We start from the raw sequence: 13,047 nt of genomic DNA, 5'->3' as shown, positions 1-13,047 counted from the left end.
CTGGGTAAAGCTCAGCAGAAAATGGCGAAAGGGACAAATAACTGTTTTATGGTAATGATCCACCGTTCAATATGATTATCAAAGTTCAATTTGATTGTAAAGTCTTTTGACATGTCATGGAGAATTGATATTAAAAATGCAATGCTATAAATCGACACTAATGTAGGATGGCTTGTGCAATGGACTGCAGCACTATGCTGCCATGGGTATAGGGACTACCTTGGTGGTAAACAGGTGAGCATGTACATTGTGGAGCTATAGGCTAGCTTAATCATATATAGCTGTGTTCTACAGGTCAACTTGATTCCTCAAGATCAACCAGAAGATACCTACACAGCAGTTGCATCAGTGGTAAGCTCTTCATTAATGATTCGTGTTGTCTTAGTATACATATGTATTACATACGTATATACACCGTAAATACAATTAAGTATAGTAAGTAGATCTACAGTATTATAGTTGACAGTTACAGTTGTTCTTGTCTCTACTGTACATGAGAGAGGTATCGATCATAGACCTCCTCCACCACTCTTTGTGCATTGTAGTCCTCGTCTCTAACTCTTCTCTTATACCAGCGAGCCAGGAGGCAGTACAGGACAAATCCAATCACACTCAGTGCAGTTGATATTGAAGGGACAGTGTAAATTGGAAAATATCTTCCTTTACGTAGAAATCCAATAAAGTAGTTCAGAGATAGTGAGAGAAATAATAGAAACGTCATGTAGCCAGTCAGAAGTCCTCGCATGTTGTATGGTGACTGGGCACACACAAATTCTAGTATTCCATTTATCAAGAGTACAAGTAAAAAGCCACTAACAGCCCCCATTGCAAAAACTGGTCCCTCAAAATTTTGACAAAATTGTGCAATCAAATTAAGCACATTCAATAACAAATTCAATAAAGCTGCACCTCCAATTCGTCGAATAGAGCTGGGTACTTTCTTTCTTATGAGTGGATACAATGCAAATTCGTAGACAACTGTTGTAACAATACCACTCCACCAAGGGTTGAAACTGAAAGTGTATACCATGCTAATTGATGCGCAACTGCCAGTAGTATTAGAGACAGTAAGATGCCACAACACTTCCCAGTTTAACTCTCCAACATTAAAACCTAGTGCGAGTATATTCCAGCACGCTGTTAAAGTGACGAATATTGGGAAAGATATCATAAGTATTTTTAGGAAGGTTTTCACATCTTCAACTTGCTCTATAGTAAATGGCCCACCATATTTTATCTTCCCCAGGTCTAGTCTAGAGGGTACGTCTTCCTCCCAGTATGTGAGAGCACTGCGATAAATAGGAGCCTTGTGCTTGGCTGCAAACTTGAGAACTTGGTAGATGGTTTTGAGTGCTTTAGGCGACTTTGGTTCAATAATTAGCCATTTTGGAGCTAACAAACACATTGAAGAACAAATAACTACCATACAAGTCACTGGAAATAAGCTAAACAGTTGCGTTTTTTTTATTGTCGAACTATTTACGCAATACAGGAGTGTGTTTGATAGCCAGTCAGCAATCCAGCATCCAAAAACGAGAGAGAAAACGAACCAACTGATGAAACTTGACACGTTAGTGGAAGAAGCATCTGGCATTTGATCTAAACCAAGCTGTAAGGCTGTCATCATACAAACTGCCATACTAGCTATACCCACTGCGAATACCAGTGCTACAATGACAGCATCTGTGTATCTTAGTGCGTTAGAGTCTATCTTGGGAGCAAAAAGAATATTGATGCACATGATTATCGATGCGACTACTAAAAAGAAGCAGCTAAATTTAAAGACTCTGTAGTTTCCAAGCTTAGCATCTGCTAACCATCCTAGCAGGGGAATGGTAATGTAAGCTAGAAATGGTATTACAATGAACACGCGAGAAAAAGTGTTCTTATCCAATGCAAAGCATTCTTCTAAGATAATTTTTCCCAATTCTGTCATACAAGACCACACAGCTGCACTGACAAGTGAACTCCATAGTAGAATAAGAAATGCTCCTTTTGAATAGAACCACCTCACTTGATACTTGCACCTCTTTCTCATCACTGGCTTTGCATGGTCCCTTGAGCTGCTGTTAGTGGAGCCCATTCTCTCTCACTTACTTCAGGCTGATGCCTAACTATTCCTCTGATAATATATACTTTGGGAGTTTGTTTGTGAAAAGTATAGGTGTATTTTGATATACTCCTATACAACTGATGAACAAACAGAGATCCAGTCCCAACAATGAAGATGATAAACATTGATAATCGATTGTTGCAATACTTAATAATTATTATGATCATGTGTAATTAGTTCACTTATCCGTTACTATGCTTCGCCAATACAGGTGGAACAGCTACACAAGAAAGATGCGGACAATGGTCATGAGATTGCTATTTAGATGTATAGGTACGTGTGATCTTCCTAAGATGGCTGCAGCTTTGGTAAGTTTTGTCCCTCCATTCCAGTTCTGTAGAGAGCAGTTTGTGGCGCTCCATGAAGAGCCAATACTGGAGGACCTGGCTGATGCCTGGGAGGAGAAGTATATGGAGGACTAGAGTGAGTTGGTATTTCTATTGATCAGTGCATTTGAACAATGGCGTTACCCGGCCCTACATGTATATAATTTATTTATTGACTCAAATAATTATACATGACACTATGTTGAGGTATGCCTTCTGTGTGTGGATGTAGGTACAAGGAAACTCAGAAAGGTGAAGTGTCAGTTCATGCAGATCTATAGCGATCCATTTCCTAACATTGGTGAGTTACAAGTTGCTCCCATTTGTGTCATAATCATAATGTCATGTTTACTACATCTCAGGTGATCTCGATCTGAAGCAAGTGCTTATTTTTTCTCCTAACTATTTCTACTGCATGTGGACAGTCTATATCAGTACAATAATCATATGAATGGTATTATATCCAATTTGATTGTAAAGTCTTTTGAAATGTCATGGAGAATTGATATTAAAAATGTAATGCTACATACAATTAACAGACACATAATATAGAATGTTGGTAGCTAAGTGTCTCCAGTTTGGTCACGTGACCCAGAGCCGTGTTGCTTAGGAACTCTCCTCCGAGCGATCCTGTGCTCGTGACAACAGTCGTCTTCGTCAGGATCACTCTCAGAATCAGACTCACCAAACTTATGTGGCTTATTGTAAATACAGCAACCTGTGGACGTGTGTGTGGGTGTGGTGTGTAGGGGATATATACATCAGTGTGTGTGTGTGTGTTTGTGTGTGTGTGTGTGTGTGTGCCGAGGGGTATGAGATCCAGGAGGTGTGTGCGTGTGGGGTGTGTGTGCGTGTGAGGTGTGTGTGCGTGTGAGGGGTGTGTGCGTGTGAGGTGTGTGTGCGTGTGAGGTGTGTGTGCGAGGTGTGTGCGTGTGAGGGGTGTGTGCGTGTGAGGTGTGTGCGTGTGTGTAATGTGTAGGGGATATGTGTGTGCCGAGGGGTATGAGATCCGGGAGGTGTGTGCGTGTGGGGTACAATATGGTAGCTCACATTTTGATTTCTTCTTGCCCATTAACTCATTGTCGACCACACCCTCCTCCCATTTCACCTTACGATCAGTCTTGGGCTTGTGTAGTCGCAACACCATCGATTCCTAGGCAACCAATAATGTCAGTAAAGTGGTAGGATTTGTATATTCAGACAAAACTTACCTCCCCAACTTGTGTAACGACTTGAGATGTCTCTACTTCAACAGCTGTTGCCTCTGCCATCTCTATTATGACTCTACGTACGTCAACCTGTCTATATCATCTATGGTGCAGTGTACGTGTACGTGTGGGAATAAACAATCAGAAGCTGAGTGTACAAGCCCCACCCCCCACACATCTAGCCACTCCTACAATAAATATAGAGGGCGTTCCCAATATTGAATATAGTCTCGCAGGCCCTGTAGTATCAGATTGTAGAGTATGGCCCGCGAGACTACATTGATTGCTGCATGCAACTTCTTCACTGCACTGCACAGTTGATCATGTCAAGGAGACTCACTGACACTGATACACAAAAGGTATGATATTTACATGACAATTCACCACATTTGCCTGGTGCCTCTTCATTCATTCTCATTTGTCTTCATTAATTTCAAGCCACGTCATTAAAAAGACTTGTATGTTTTCTAAACTGTTTTATGATAGATATAGTCAAGAATGAACTCTTGATATAGTGAGTATGGTTGATATTTCATAAAGACCCCAGTGAGTATAACCTTACAATACCGACACTTAAAAATGATATGCATGTGCGTGTACACAGCTAATACTAGCGTCAGGAGTGCATGAATGCTAGCATGTACTTTTACTAGTTTTGACAATTTTGGCACAAGCTGCGCTGTAGGTTTGTTCGTGCTTTAGTGTGTGAATGTAACATACTAATTATCCTGTTACCATAGTGTACAGGATTCTTGAAAGGAGGGTTCCAGCTCAACACTCTGAATTATTTTACCTAAAAAAGGTTGTCACTATACTTCCAAACAGTCAGCTACATGTGCATTGGGACATTAAATTTCCCCTAAAAAAAGGTCATCACTTTTCCTCAGCAATCAGCATGCGCATAATACCATTAGATGGCCCTGCCCATATCTCAGTTGCATGACATCATTCTAGTGAGATTGCTGAGTTTGACAGCTATAGCTAGCTAGTAAGTTCATCTCCTTCACTATGCTGTTGTCAAAGGGGGTTCCATGAAACCCATGGAACCTGTCTGGATCCGCCACTGCACGTTGTTACTGCATGTAGGGTATATGTATCCCCCATAACGTCATGCCATTCCAGATATGAGTATTACAAGGAGCCCATAAAGAGAAGGAGCAGCTAACTTCAACGTACATTCGGGGATCACGTCTCGTAATTGCCGGTGAAACCGCACTTCCTTGTATGGAAGCGACTAAGTGCTTGCAAACCACATCCCTGCATTGCGTATAACACGTGTAGGGATTCAACCACTTAGTGACCCTGCATATATGGAAATGCGGTCATAACCACTTACGAGATGTGATCCCCGTAGTTAGCCGCTCCTTCTCTTTATGGGCTCCTGGTATTACTAAGGGCATATGAGAGAAGAGGGCATGTAACTCATTATTAGTCCAACGTGCGAGCAAAAACTTTATTCGATCTGCTATCTGCTACATGTACTTTATACAAATCAGACACGCCTACAATCGATTTTTAGATATTACTGTACCTTTCCAGTAAATTCCACCGCCCACCTACAGTTTTTGCTTATACAAGCTGTTGCATGCCCTCTTCTTTCATTCGCCCTTGGTATTATTTACCTGAATAGCAAAATTAATGACCATTGCATGCATGGTTCTAGCAGGAATTATCTCGGTGTTTGTGGTGTCTTAAACAAGAACAACAAAATATCACTCACATAATAATTATATTAAAAGTGAATGTTTAACCTTGTGGTGAAAGACAAAGCATTAAGTGTGCTAGTATAATAGTATGAACGTAATCAGTTGAATTTCACTATAGTTGTTCTTGTCTCTACTGTACATGAGAGAGGTATCGATCATAGACCTCCTCCACCACTCTGTGTGCATTGTAGTCCTCGTCTCTAACTCTCCTCTTATACCAGCGTGCCAGGAGGCAGTACAGGACCAATCCAATCACACTCAGTACAGTTGATATTGAAGGGACCACGTAATATTTCAAATGTTTGTAGATCAAAAAATGGACAAATTTCATAAGGAAATTGAGAGATAGTGAGAGAAGTATTAGAAATATCATGTAGCCAGTCAAAAGTCCTCGCATGTTGTATGGTGACTGGGCACACACAAATTCTAGTATTCCATTTATCAAGAATACAGATAAGAAGCCACTGAGAATTCCCATGTAAAGTATTGATGCCCGTGTGTGTGTAAATGTTATAACCAAATTGAGCACATTCAGTAGCAGGATAAGTAGAGCCGCACCTCCTATTCGTCGGATAGAGCTGGGGACTTTGTTTCTTATGAATGGATATAATGCAAATTCGTAGACAATTGTTGTAACGATACTACTCCACCAAAAGTTGCAACTAAAATTGTATACGATGCTTGATGTACAGTTAGTAATGTTGGGGTTAAAATGATATTGCATTACGTCAAATATTACCTCTTGATCAATAACTACGAAACTGATCAGTATATTCCCACCTGCCGCTAAAATAATGAATATTGGGAAAGATATGACAAGTATTTTTAGAAATGTTTTCACGTCTTCAACTTGCTCTGTAGTAAATGGTCCACCATATTTTGTCTTCCCCAGGTCTAGTCTAGAGGGTACGTCTTCCTCCCAGTATGTGAGAGCACTGCGATAAATAGGAGCCTTGTGCTTGACTGCAAATTTGAGAACTTTGTAAATGGTTTCGAGGGCTTTAGGCGACTTTGGTTCTATAATTAGCCATTTTGGAGCTAACAAAAACATTGAACAGTAAATAATTACCAAACACAATACTGGAAATAAGCTAAACAGTTGCACTTTGTGTATATCATTGATTGTCAAAGAGCTTATGCAATGAAGGAGAGTATTTGATAGCCAGTCAGCAATCCAACCTCCAAAAAAGAGTGAAAACACAAACCAACTGATGAAACTTGAAATGTTGGTGGATGAAGCATCTGGCATTTGATCTAGACCAAGCTGTAAGGCTGTTATTATGCAAACTGCTATACTTGCTGCACTCACTGCATATGCTAGCACTACAATGACTTCACGTGTGTACTGCAGTGCACTGAAGTTCATCTTAGTATCACAGAGAATATTGATGCAAATGGTTATCGATGCGACTACTAAAGAGAAGCAGCTGATTTTAAAGACTCTGTAGTTTCCTAACTTAGCATCTGCTAACCATCCTAGCAGTGGGATGATAATGTAAACTAGAAATGGTATTACAATGAACACTCGAGAAAAAGTGTTCCTGTTAAAATCTATGCCTTCTGATAAGATTCTTTTTCCCAACATTGTCCCATAAGACCACACAGCCGCATTGAAAAGTGAGCTCCACAGTAAAACAAGAAAAGCTCCTTTTGAATAGAACCACCTCACTTGATACTTGCATCTCTTTCTCATCACTGGCTTTGTATGGTCCCTTGAGCTGCTGTTAGTGGAGTCCATTCTTTCACTTATTTCAGTTTGTGCTTTATGTTCACAGCATGTTCTTCTGGTTTTAATACTTTTGGGAGCAATTGTTTGTAATAACAGTACGTGATATAATGTGTTGGCTGATGAACAAACAGAGATCTAGTCCCAACAATGAAGATGATAAACATTGATAATCGATTGTGTGTACTGACTATTATGTGTCAAACGTGACTCATGTACTACTACATCTTTGCCAATACAGGCGGAACTATATACTACACAAGAAAGATGCATAAAAATTAATGGTCATGAGATTGCCACGATACTGAAAGGGCAAGTCAACAGAAAAGTAATAACACACTCCCTCCCAACTATTGTCATTGTATGCATTTGACTGTACAGGAGGGTATGTAGGGTGTTACACGGATTGGGGGATGATTGCAAATTGATAAAACTCCTTATGGTTATAATAACAATAAAGTCCCAACTTTTAAATATGCACTAGCTCTAATGAGATAACTTTGTTGATACATAATTATAACTACAGTGTCATGTGCCGGATGACCAGCTCTGGAGCTGCTCTAACTCTCTGGTGGGGAATGTGTTTGCTTCTCTGAGGGAGTCCTTTGCCAACGCTCGGTTCATTCAAGTGAGTGTGTATCTTGTGTGTACACCTTGATTATAATCTCTATCTGCTGCATGCTCACCTCACAAGTACATTTACATAGCATGTTATAGGACATACAGATTAAGTGGCTTCATTTGTTGTTAGTGAAACAGACAGAATTAACAGTCAATAAGTGTGTATGTTATGGACATGTATCCTTTTATCACTATATAGTTGCATAGTTATTCTTGTCGACCTCTATACTGTACATGAGAGAGGTATCGATCATAGACCTCCTCCACCACTCTGTGTGCATTGTAGTCCTCGTCTCTAACTCTCCTCTTGTACCAGCGAGCCAGGAGGCAGTACAGGACCAATCCAATCACACTCAGTGCAGTTGATAGGTACAATTTTGTTGACAAATTGAGTCCAATATCAGTCGATAGGTTGCTCAGAGATATTGCAATAATCAAGAGTAACATCATGTAGCCAGTCAGAAGTCCTCGCATATTGTATGGTGACTGGGCACACACAAATTCTAGTATCCCGTTTATTAGGAGTACAGATAAGAAGCCACTGAGAGCCCTCATTAAAAGTACAGATGCTTGTGCATATGGAGAGAAATGAATAGCCAACTTTAGCATATTCAGTAGCAGGATAAGTAGAGCCACACCTCCAATTCGTCGAATAGAGCTGGGTACTTTGTTTCTTATGAGTGGATATAAAGCAAATTCATAGACAACTGTTGTAACAATACCACTCCACCAAGGGTTGAAACTAAACGTGTATATGATGCTTGATGTACAGTTAGTAATGTTGAGGTTAAGATTCTGGACACTATCAAACATCACGATATTTGTATCCATGTGAATTCTCCCAAATGCTGTTACAATGATAAATATTGGGAAAGACATCACAAAAATTCTAAGGAAAGTTTTGACATTTTCAACTTGCTCTATAGTGAATGGACCACCATATTTTGTCTTACCTAGGTCTAGTCTAGAGGGTACGTCTTCCTCCCAGTATGTGAGAGCACTGCGATAAATAGGAGCCTTGTGCTTGGCTGCAAACTTGAGAACTTGATAGATGGTTTTGAGGGCTTTAGGAGACTTTGGTTCAATAGTTAGCCATTTTGGAGCTAGCAAAAACATTGAAGAGCAAATCAGTACTATACATAATACTGAAAATAAGCTAAACAGTTGAATTTTTTGAAAATCATTGATTGCCAAGTTATTTATGCAGTACATGAGTGTACTTGATAGCCAGTCAGCAATCCAGCATCCAAAATTGATTGAAAAAATGAACCAACTGATGAAGCTTGAAACGTTAGTGGAAGAAGCATCTGGCATTTGATCTAAACCAAGCTGTAAGGCTGTCACTAAGCAAACTGCTATATTTGTTGCACACACTCCATATCCTAGTACTGTGATGACAGCACTTGTGTATCTTAGTGCAATAGAATTCAACAGTGGAAAGTAGAGAATTTGAGCGCAGTTGATTATCGTTCCTATCAGTAAAAAGAAGCAGCTTACTTTAAAGACTCTGTAGTTTCCAAGCTTAGCATCTGCTAACCATCCTAGCAATGGGATTGCAATGAATGGTAGTGCTATGAACCATTGAAAACGGTCTTGCTCGTCTAGTTCTGTGAGAATTCTTGTTCCCAAATCTGTCCCATAAGATCCCACAGTTGCACTGACAAGTGTAGTCCACAGTAGAACAAGAAATGCTCCTTTTGAATAGAACCACCTCACTTGATACTTGCACCTCTTTCTCATCACTGGCTTTGTATGGTGCTCCCTTGAGCTGCTGTTAGTGGAGTCCATTCCCTTATTTCAAGAGCTGATGCCTTTGTTAACTAGTCATTACCTTTTGGGAGCAATTCTGTTTGTTTGTGATGGATATTTGTTTGTTTGTGATGAATGTATTGCACTTGCTGCGATGCCCAATGATAAAGAAATTCCCAATAATATACCTATGATTCGGTCAAATTTGACGTGATTGAAATGTATTGGTGCATATATGGCAGCTAGCATACATAGGTGTAGAGCTTTGATTCAAGATTGTTAGTTGTATAGATTTGAATTCTCTTTTACTGGTCTGTGTTTACAGATGTGCAATCACACATGCATGTGCACGTGTGTCTCTTCTGTGTACTTTACTAAGAATTCATATCAACTGTTAGCCTCGTCCCCATGCCTTCCCTTGAGGCAAGACTACTCAATACAATTATCCAAACTATTGATCAAGAATGTGCAGTTACGACAAAACTAACTCGGCCATTACGTTATTGTTTATTTTGATGTTAAACTGGTACATTGTATAGATTTTTAAGTCACAAACTATACTGTCAGTACTTGGAGTAGACTCAGAACAGTGAGGTACCTTTCAGTTTGGGTAGTACTTGGCAAGTTGCATGAGTAGAAGTTATCAGCTCTTTATTTACATTTATCATTGTTGGGACTGAAACCCTGTTGTTCAACAGCAGCAAAACAAACCGATATAAAACAGTTGGTACCAGAGAAAGAGTTAACATCAAGCTATAAGTATGATAAATGACAGAATGGATCCTATTAACAGCAACCCAAAGCAGAACCACATGAAGCTAGTGATAAGAAAGAGGTGTAAGTATCAAGTGAGGTGGTTCTATTCAAAAGGAGCTTTTCTTGTTCTACTGTGGACTACACTTATCAGTGCAACTGTGGGGTCATATCAATTTGGAGGAAGGCTCATCATAGGATCACATCGGAAGAATGTTTCTATAGTGCTCATGGCACTATCATGTTTAACTTGTATTACCATTCCACTGCTAGGATGGTTAGCAGATGCTAAACTTGGAAACTACAGAGTTTTTAAAGTAAGCTGCTTTTTTTTACTAGTTGGAGCAATCATTATTTCCATCAATGTTCTATGCTTTCCTATGCTAAACTCTGTTGCGCTACAGAACACAAGTGCTGTCATCACAGTACCAGTATACGCAGTGGGTATAGCAAGTATAGCAGTTTGTATAATGACAGCCTTACAACTTGGTTTAGATCAAATGCCAGATGCTTCTTCCACCAACCTTTCAAGTTTCATCAGTTGGTTTGTGTTTTCAATCAATTTGGGGTTCTGGATTCCTGAGTTGCTATTGTATGCACTCCTTTATTGCACACATTTTTCAAATCTCAACAGATCACAATTATTCAGCTTTTTTCCAGTAATGTGTTTGGTAATTATCTGCTCTACAATGTTTTTGCTAGCTCCAAAATGGCTAATTATAGAGCCAAAGTCACCTCGAGCCCTCAAAACCATTTACAAAGTTCTTAAGTTTGCAGCCAAGCACAAGGCTCCTATTTATCGCAGTGCTCTCACATACTGGGAGGAAGACGTACCCTCTAGACTAGATCTGGGAAAAACAAAATATGGTGGACCATTCACTACAGAGCAAGTTGAAAATGTCAAAACCTTCCTAAGAATACTTATGATATCTTTACCAATATTGATTATTTTATCAGCACGTGGGTATATGAATCCACACAGTTTCATGGCTGACAGTGGTGATGTGGGAAGGCTTAGCATAGAAGTACTGCATCTTATCAACTCCAACATCACTGCATGCACATCAAGCATGGTATACACTTTCAGCGTCAACCCTTGGTGGAGTGGTATCGTTACAACAGTTGTCTACGAGTTTGCATTGTATCCATTCATAAGAAACAAAGTACCCAGCTCTATCCGGCGAATTGGAGGTGCGGCTCTACTCAATCTGATACTGAATATTCTATATTTGGCTGCACAATTCTGTCCACATGTATGGGGATTAGTATTACATTGTGTCGTGGCATTTCTCAATGGCGTCATGTTTGTAGTCATACTAAATGGCATGCTAGAATTTGTGTGTGCCCAGTCACCATACAACATGCGAGGACTTCTGACTGGCTACATGATGTTTCTATTATTTTTATCATTTTCTCTGAATAATTTTAGTGGATTACTACTATTTTCGAATCATACATTATATTTAGATCACATTATCCGATCAATATATACTGCACTGAGTGTGATTGGATTGGTCCTGTACTGCCTCCTGGCTCGCTGGTATAAGAGGAGAGTTAGAGACGAGGACTACAATGCACACAGAGTGGTGGAGGAGGTCTATGATCGATACCTTGCAAGTGTGACAATTAATTAGACATTAATAACTGTGCCTCTATAATTTAAAGCTTATCAAATTACCCAATAGTGTAGTGTGTGTTTTGTGTACACCGACAAACTCTTTTATATTTAGAATGCTATCATTCAACTATATCTGAAAACACACACCTTATTTCCAATAATAATAATTATGCTTATTTGTTCCACAATGTTTTTGTTAGCTCCAAAATGGACAAAGTCACCTAAAGCCCTCAAAACTATCTACCAACTTCTAAAGTTTGCAGCCAATTAAGCACAAGGCTCCTATTTATCGCAGCTTCTAGACTAAACCTGAGGAAGACAAATATGGTACTATATACAGCAAGTTGAGATGTCAAAACTTTCTGATCTTTCTTGTACTGTGCACGCATTTTTTAAAAGTTATGGTTAAGTAGTCCTATCGAAGTCTGCCATTTATAGCGTAAATTTCACATGTAAACAAAGAGAAGAATATGTATTATAGAGAAGAATATACAATGTATGTCGGGTGGAAGTACATAAGAACTCAACTCAACGGGTGACTATTTCGGTTTATGTTATTATTGCCTGATGGTCAGTATTACATTAAGGAATGTTAACCCAAATCATTTGTTTGTGCTTGAATGTACATGCATATAATATGAGTGAATTGAAGAACATTCATTAAACTTAGTTAGTAAAAGTGTATGAAACAGACAAAAAACATGGATGTAGTACGTCATGTGACTCATATTTTTCCCGTCTCTCAATAATTATAGGTGCATAGTTATTCTTGTCTATACTGTACATGAGAGAGGTATCGATCATAGACCTCCTCCACCACTCTGTGTGCATTGTAGTCATCGTCTCTAACTCTCCTCTTATACCAGCGAGCCAGGAGGCAATACAGGACCAATCCAATCGCACTCAGTGCCGTCGATAGGTAGAATTTAGTTGCCAAATTGATTCCAATATCAGTCATTAGGTTGTTCAGAGATATTGCAATAAACAAAAGAAACATCATGTAGGCAGTCAGAAGTCCTCGCATGTTGTATGGTGACTGGGCACACACAAATTCCAGTATTCCGTTTATTAGGAGTACAGATAAGAAGCCGCTGAGAGCCCCTATGTAAAGTACTGATGCTTGTGCATATGGAGAGAAATGAAGAGCCAACTTTAGCATATTCATTAAAAGGATAAGTAGAGCCGTACCTCCAATTCGCCGGATAGAGCTGAGTGCTCTGTTTCTTA

General features: G+C 39.5%; 4 protein-coding genes and 2 long non-coding RNA genes across 6 annotated transcripts; 3 read left to right on the top strand and 3 right to left on the bottom strand.

Annotated features, from left to right (window-relative positions):
• The first annotated feature begins 36 nt into the window (after nt 1–36).
• On the top strand, nt 37–2,936 carry LOC135343258 (uncharacterized). The gene is made up of 6 exons (XR_010397119.1): nt 37–234; nt 295–351; nt 2,325–2,386; nt 2,446–2,536; nt 2,672–2,740; nt 2,802–2,936. It is a non-coding gene; the product is annotated as an uncharacterized LOC135343258 (long non-coding RNA).
• Nucleotides 357–2,131, bottom strand: LOC135343252 (solute carrier family 15 member 4-like). Its single transcript, XM_064540248.1, has one exon. The coding sequence runs from the start codon at nt 2,081–2,083 to the stop codon at nt 485–487; it is 1,599 nt and encodes a 532-aa protein (XP_064396318.1). The 5' UTR covers nt 2,084–2,131; the 3' UTR covers nt 357–484.
• On the bottom strand, nt 2,919–3,819 carry LOC135343257 (E3 ubiquitin-protein ligase PPP1R11-like). Its single transcript, XM_064540254.1, has 3 exons — nt 3,651–3,819; nt 3,490–3,592; nt 2,919–3,157 (listed from the first exon to the last, which is right to left on the bottom strand). The coding sequence occupies exons 1-3, from the start codon at nt 3,708–3,710 to the stop codon at nt 3,003–3,005; spliced, it is 318 nt and encodes a 105-aa protein (XP_064396324.1). The 5' UTR covers nt 3,711–3,819; the 3' UTR covers nt 2,919–3,002.
• A 97-nt stretch (nt 3,820–3,916) lies between these two features.
• Nucleotides 3,917–12,314, top strand: LOC135343259 (uncharacterized). The gene is made up of 4 exons (XR_010397120.1): nt 3,917–4,006; nt 7,321–7,407; nt 7,606–7,707; nt 12,021–12,314. It is a non-coding gene; the product is annotated as an uncharacterized LOC135343259 (long non-coding RNA).
• On the bottom strand, nt 7,775–9,565 carry LOC135343253 (solute carrier family 15 member 4-like). The gene has a single exon (XM_064540249.1). The coding sequence runs from the start codon at nt 9,486–9,488 to the stop codon at nt 7,908–7,910; it is 1,581 nt and encodes a 526-aa protein (XP_064396319.1). The 5' UTR covers nt 9,489–9,565; the 3' UTR covers nt 7,775–7,907.
• Nucleotides 10,148–12,024, top strand: LOC135343248 (solute carrier family 15 member 4-like). Its single transcript, XM_064540243.1, has one exon. It carries the CDS (start codon nt 10,211–10,213, stop codon nt 11,834–11,836), a length of 1,626 nt encoding a protein of 541 aa, XP_064396313.1. The 5' UTR covers nt 10,148–10,210; the 3' UTR covers nt 11,837–12,024.
• Nucleotides 12,315–13,047: the final 733 nt, after the last annotated feature.

The sequence above is a fragment of the Halichondria panicea genome, chromosome 10, assembly GCF_963675165.1.
Source record: "Halichondria panicea chromosome 10, odHalPani1.1, whole genome shotgun sequence".
NCBI lineage: Eukaryota > Metazoa > Porifera > Demospongiae > Suberitida > Halichondriidae > Halichondria > Halichondria panicea.
Note: the sequence above shows the minus strand (reverse complement) of the source record. Positions and strands in the feature narration are given on the sequence as shown.

What these genes read in the sequence shown, in the direction of transcription:
- LOC135343248 (XM_064540243.1), top strand. Translation starts at nt 10,211, where the DNA reads ATGATAAATGACAGAATGGATCCTATTAACAGCAACCCAAAGCAGAAC.
- LOC135343252 (XM_064540248.1), bottom strand. Translation starts at nt 2,083, where the DNA reads ATGGGCTCCACTAACAGCAGCTCAAGGGACCATGCAAAGCCAGTGATG.
- LOC135343253 (XM_064540249.1), bottom strand. Translation starts at nt 9,488, where the DNA reads ATGGACTCCACTAACAGCAGCTCAAGGGAGCACCATACAAAGCCAGTG.
- LOC135343257 (XM_064540254.1), bottom strand. Translation starts at nt 3,710, where the DNA reads ATGGCAGAGGCAACAGCTGTTGAAGTAGAGACATCTCAAGTCGTTACA. An exon ending in TCGTTACACAAGTTGGGGAG is followed by an intron (nt 3,593 to 3,650) that starts GTAAGTTTTGTC and finishes TTGGTTGCCTAG; the next exon opens with GAATCGATGGTGTTGCGACT. An exon ending in GGGCAAGAAGAAATCAAAAT is followed by an intron (nt 3,158 to 3,489) that starts GTGAGCTACCAT and finishes ACACGTCCACAG; the next exon opens with GTTGCTGTATTTACAATAAG.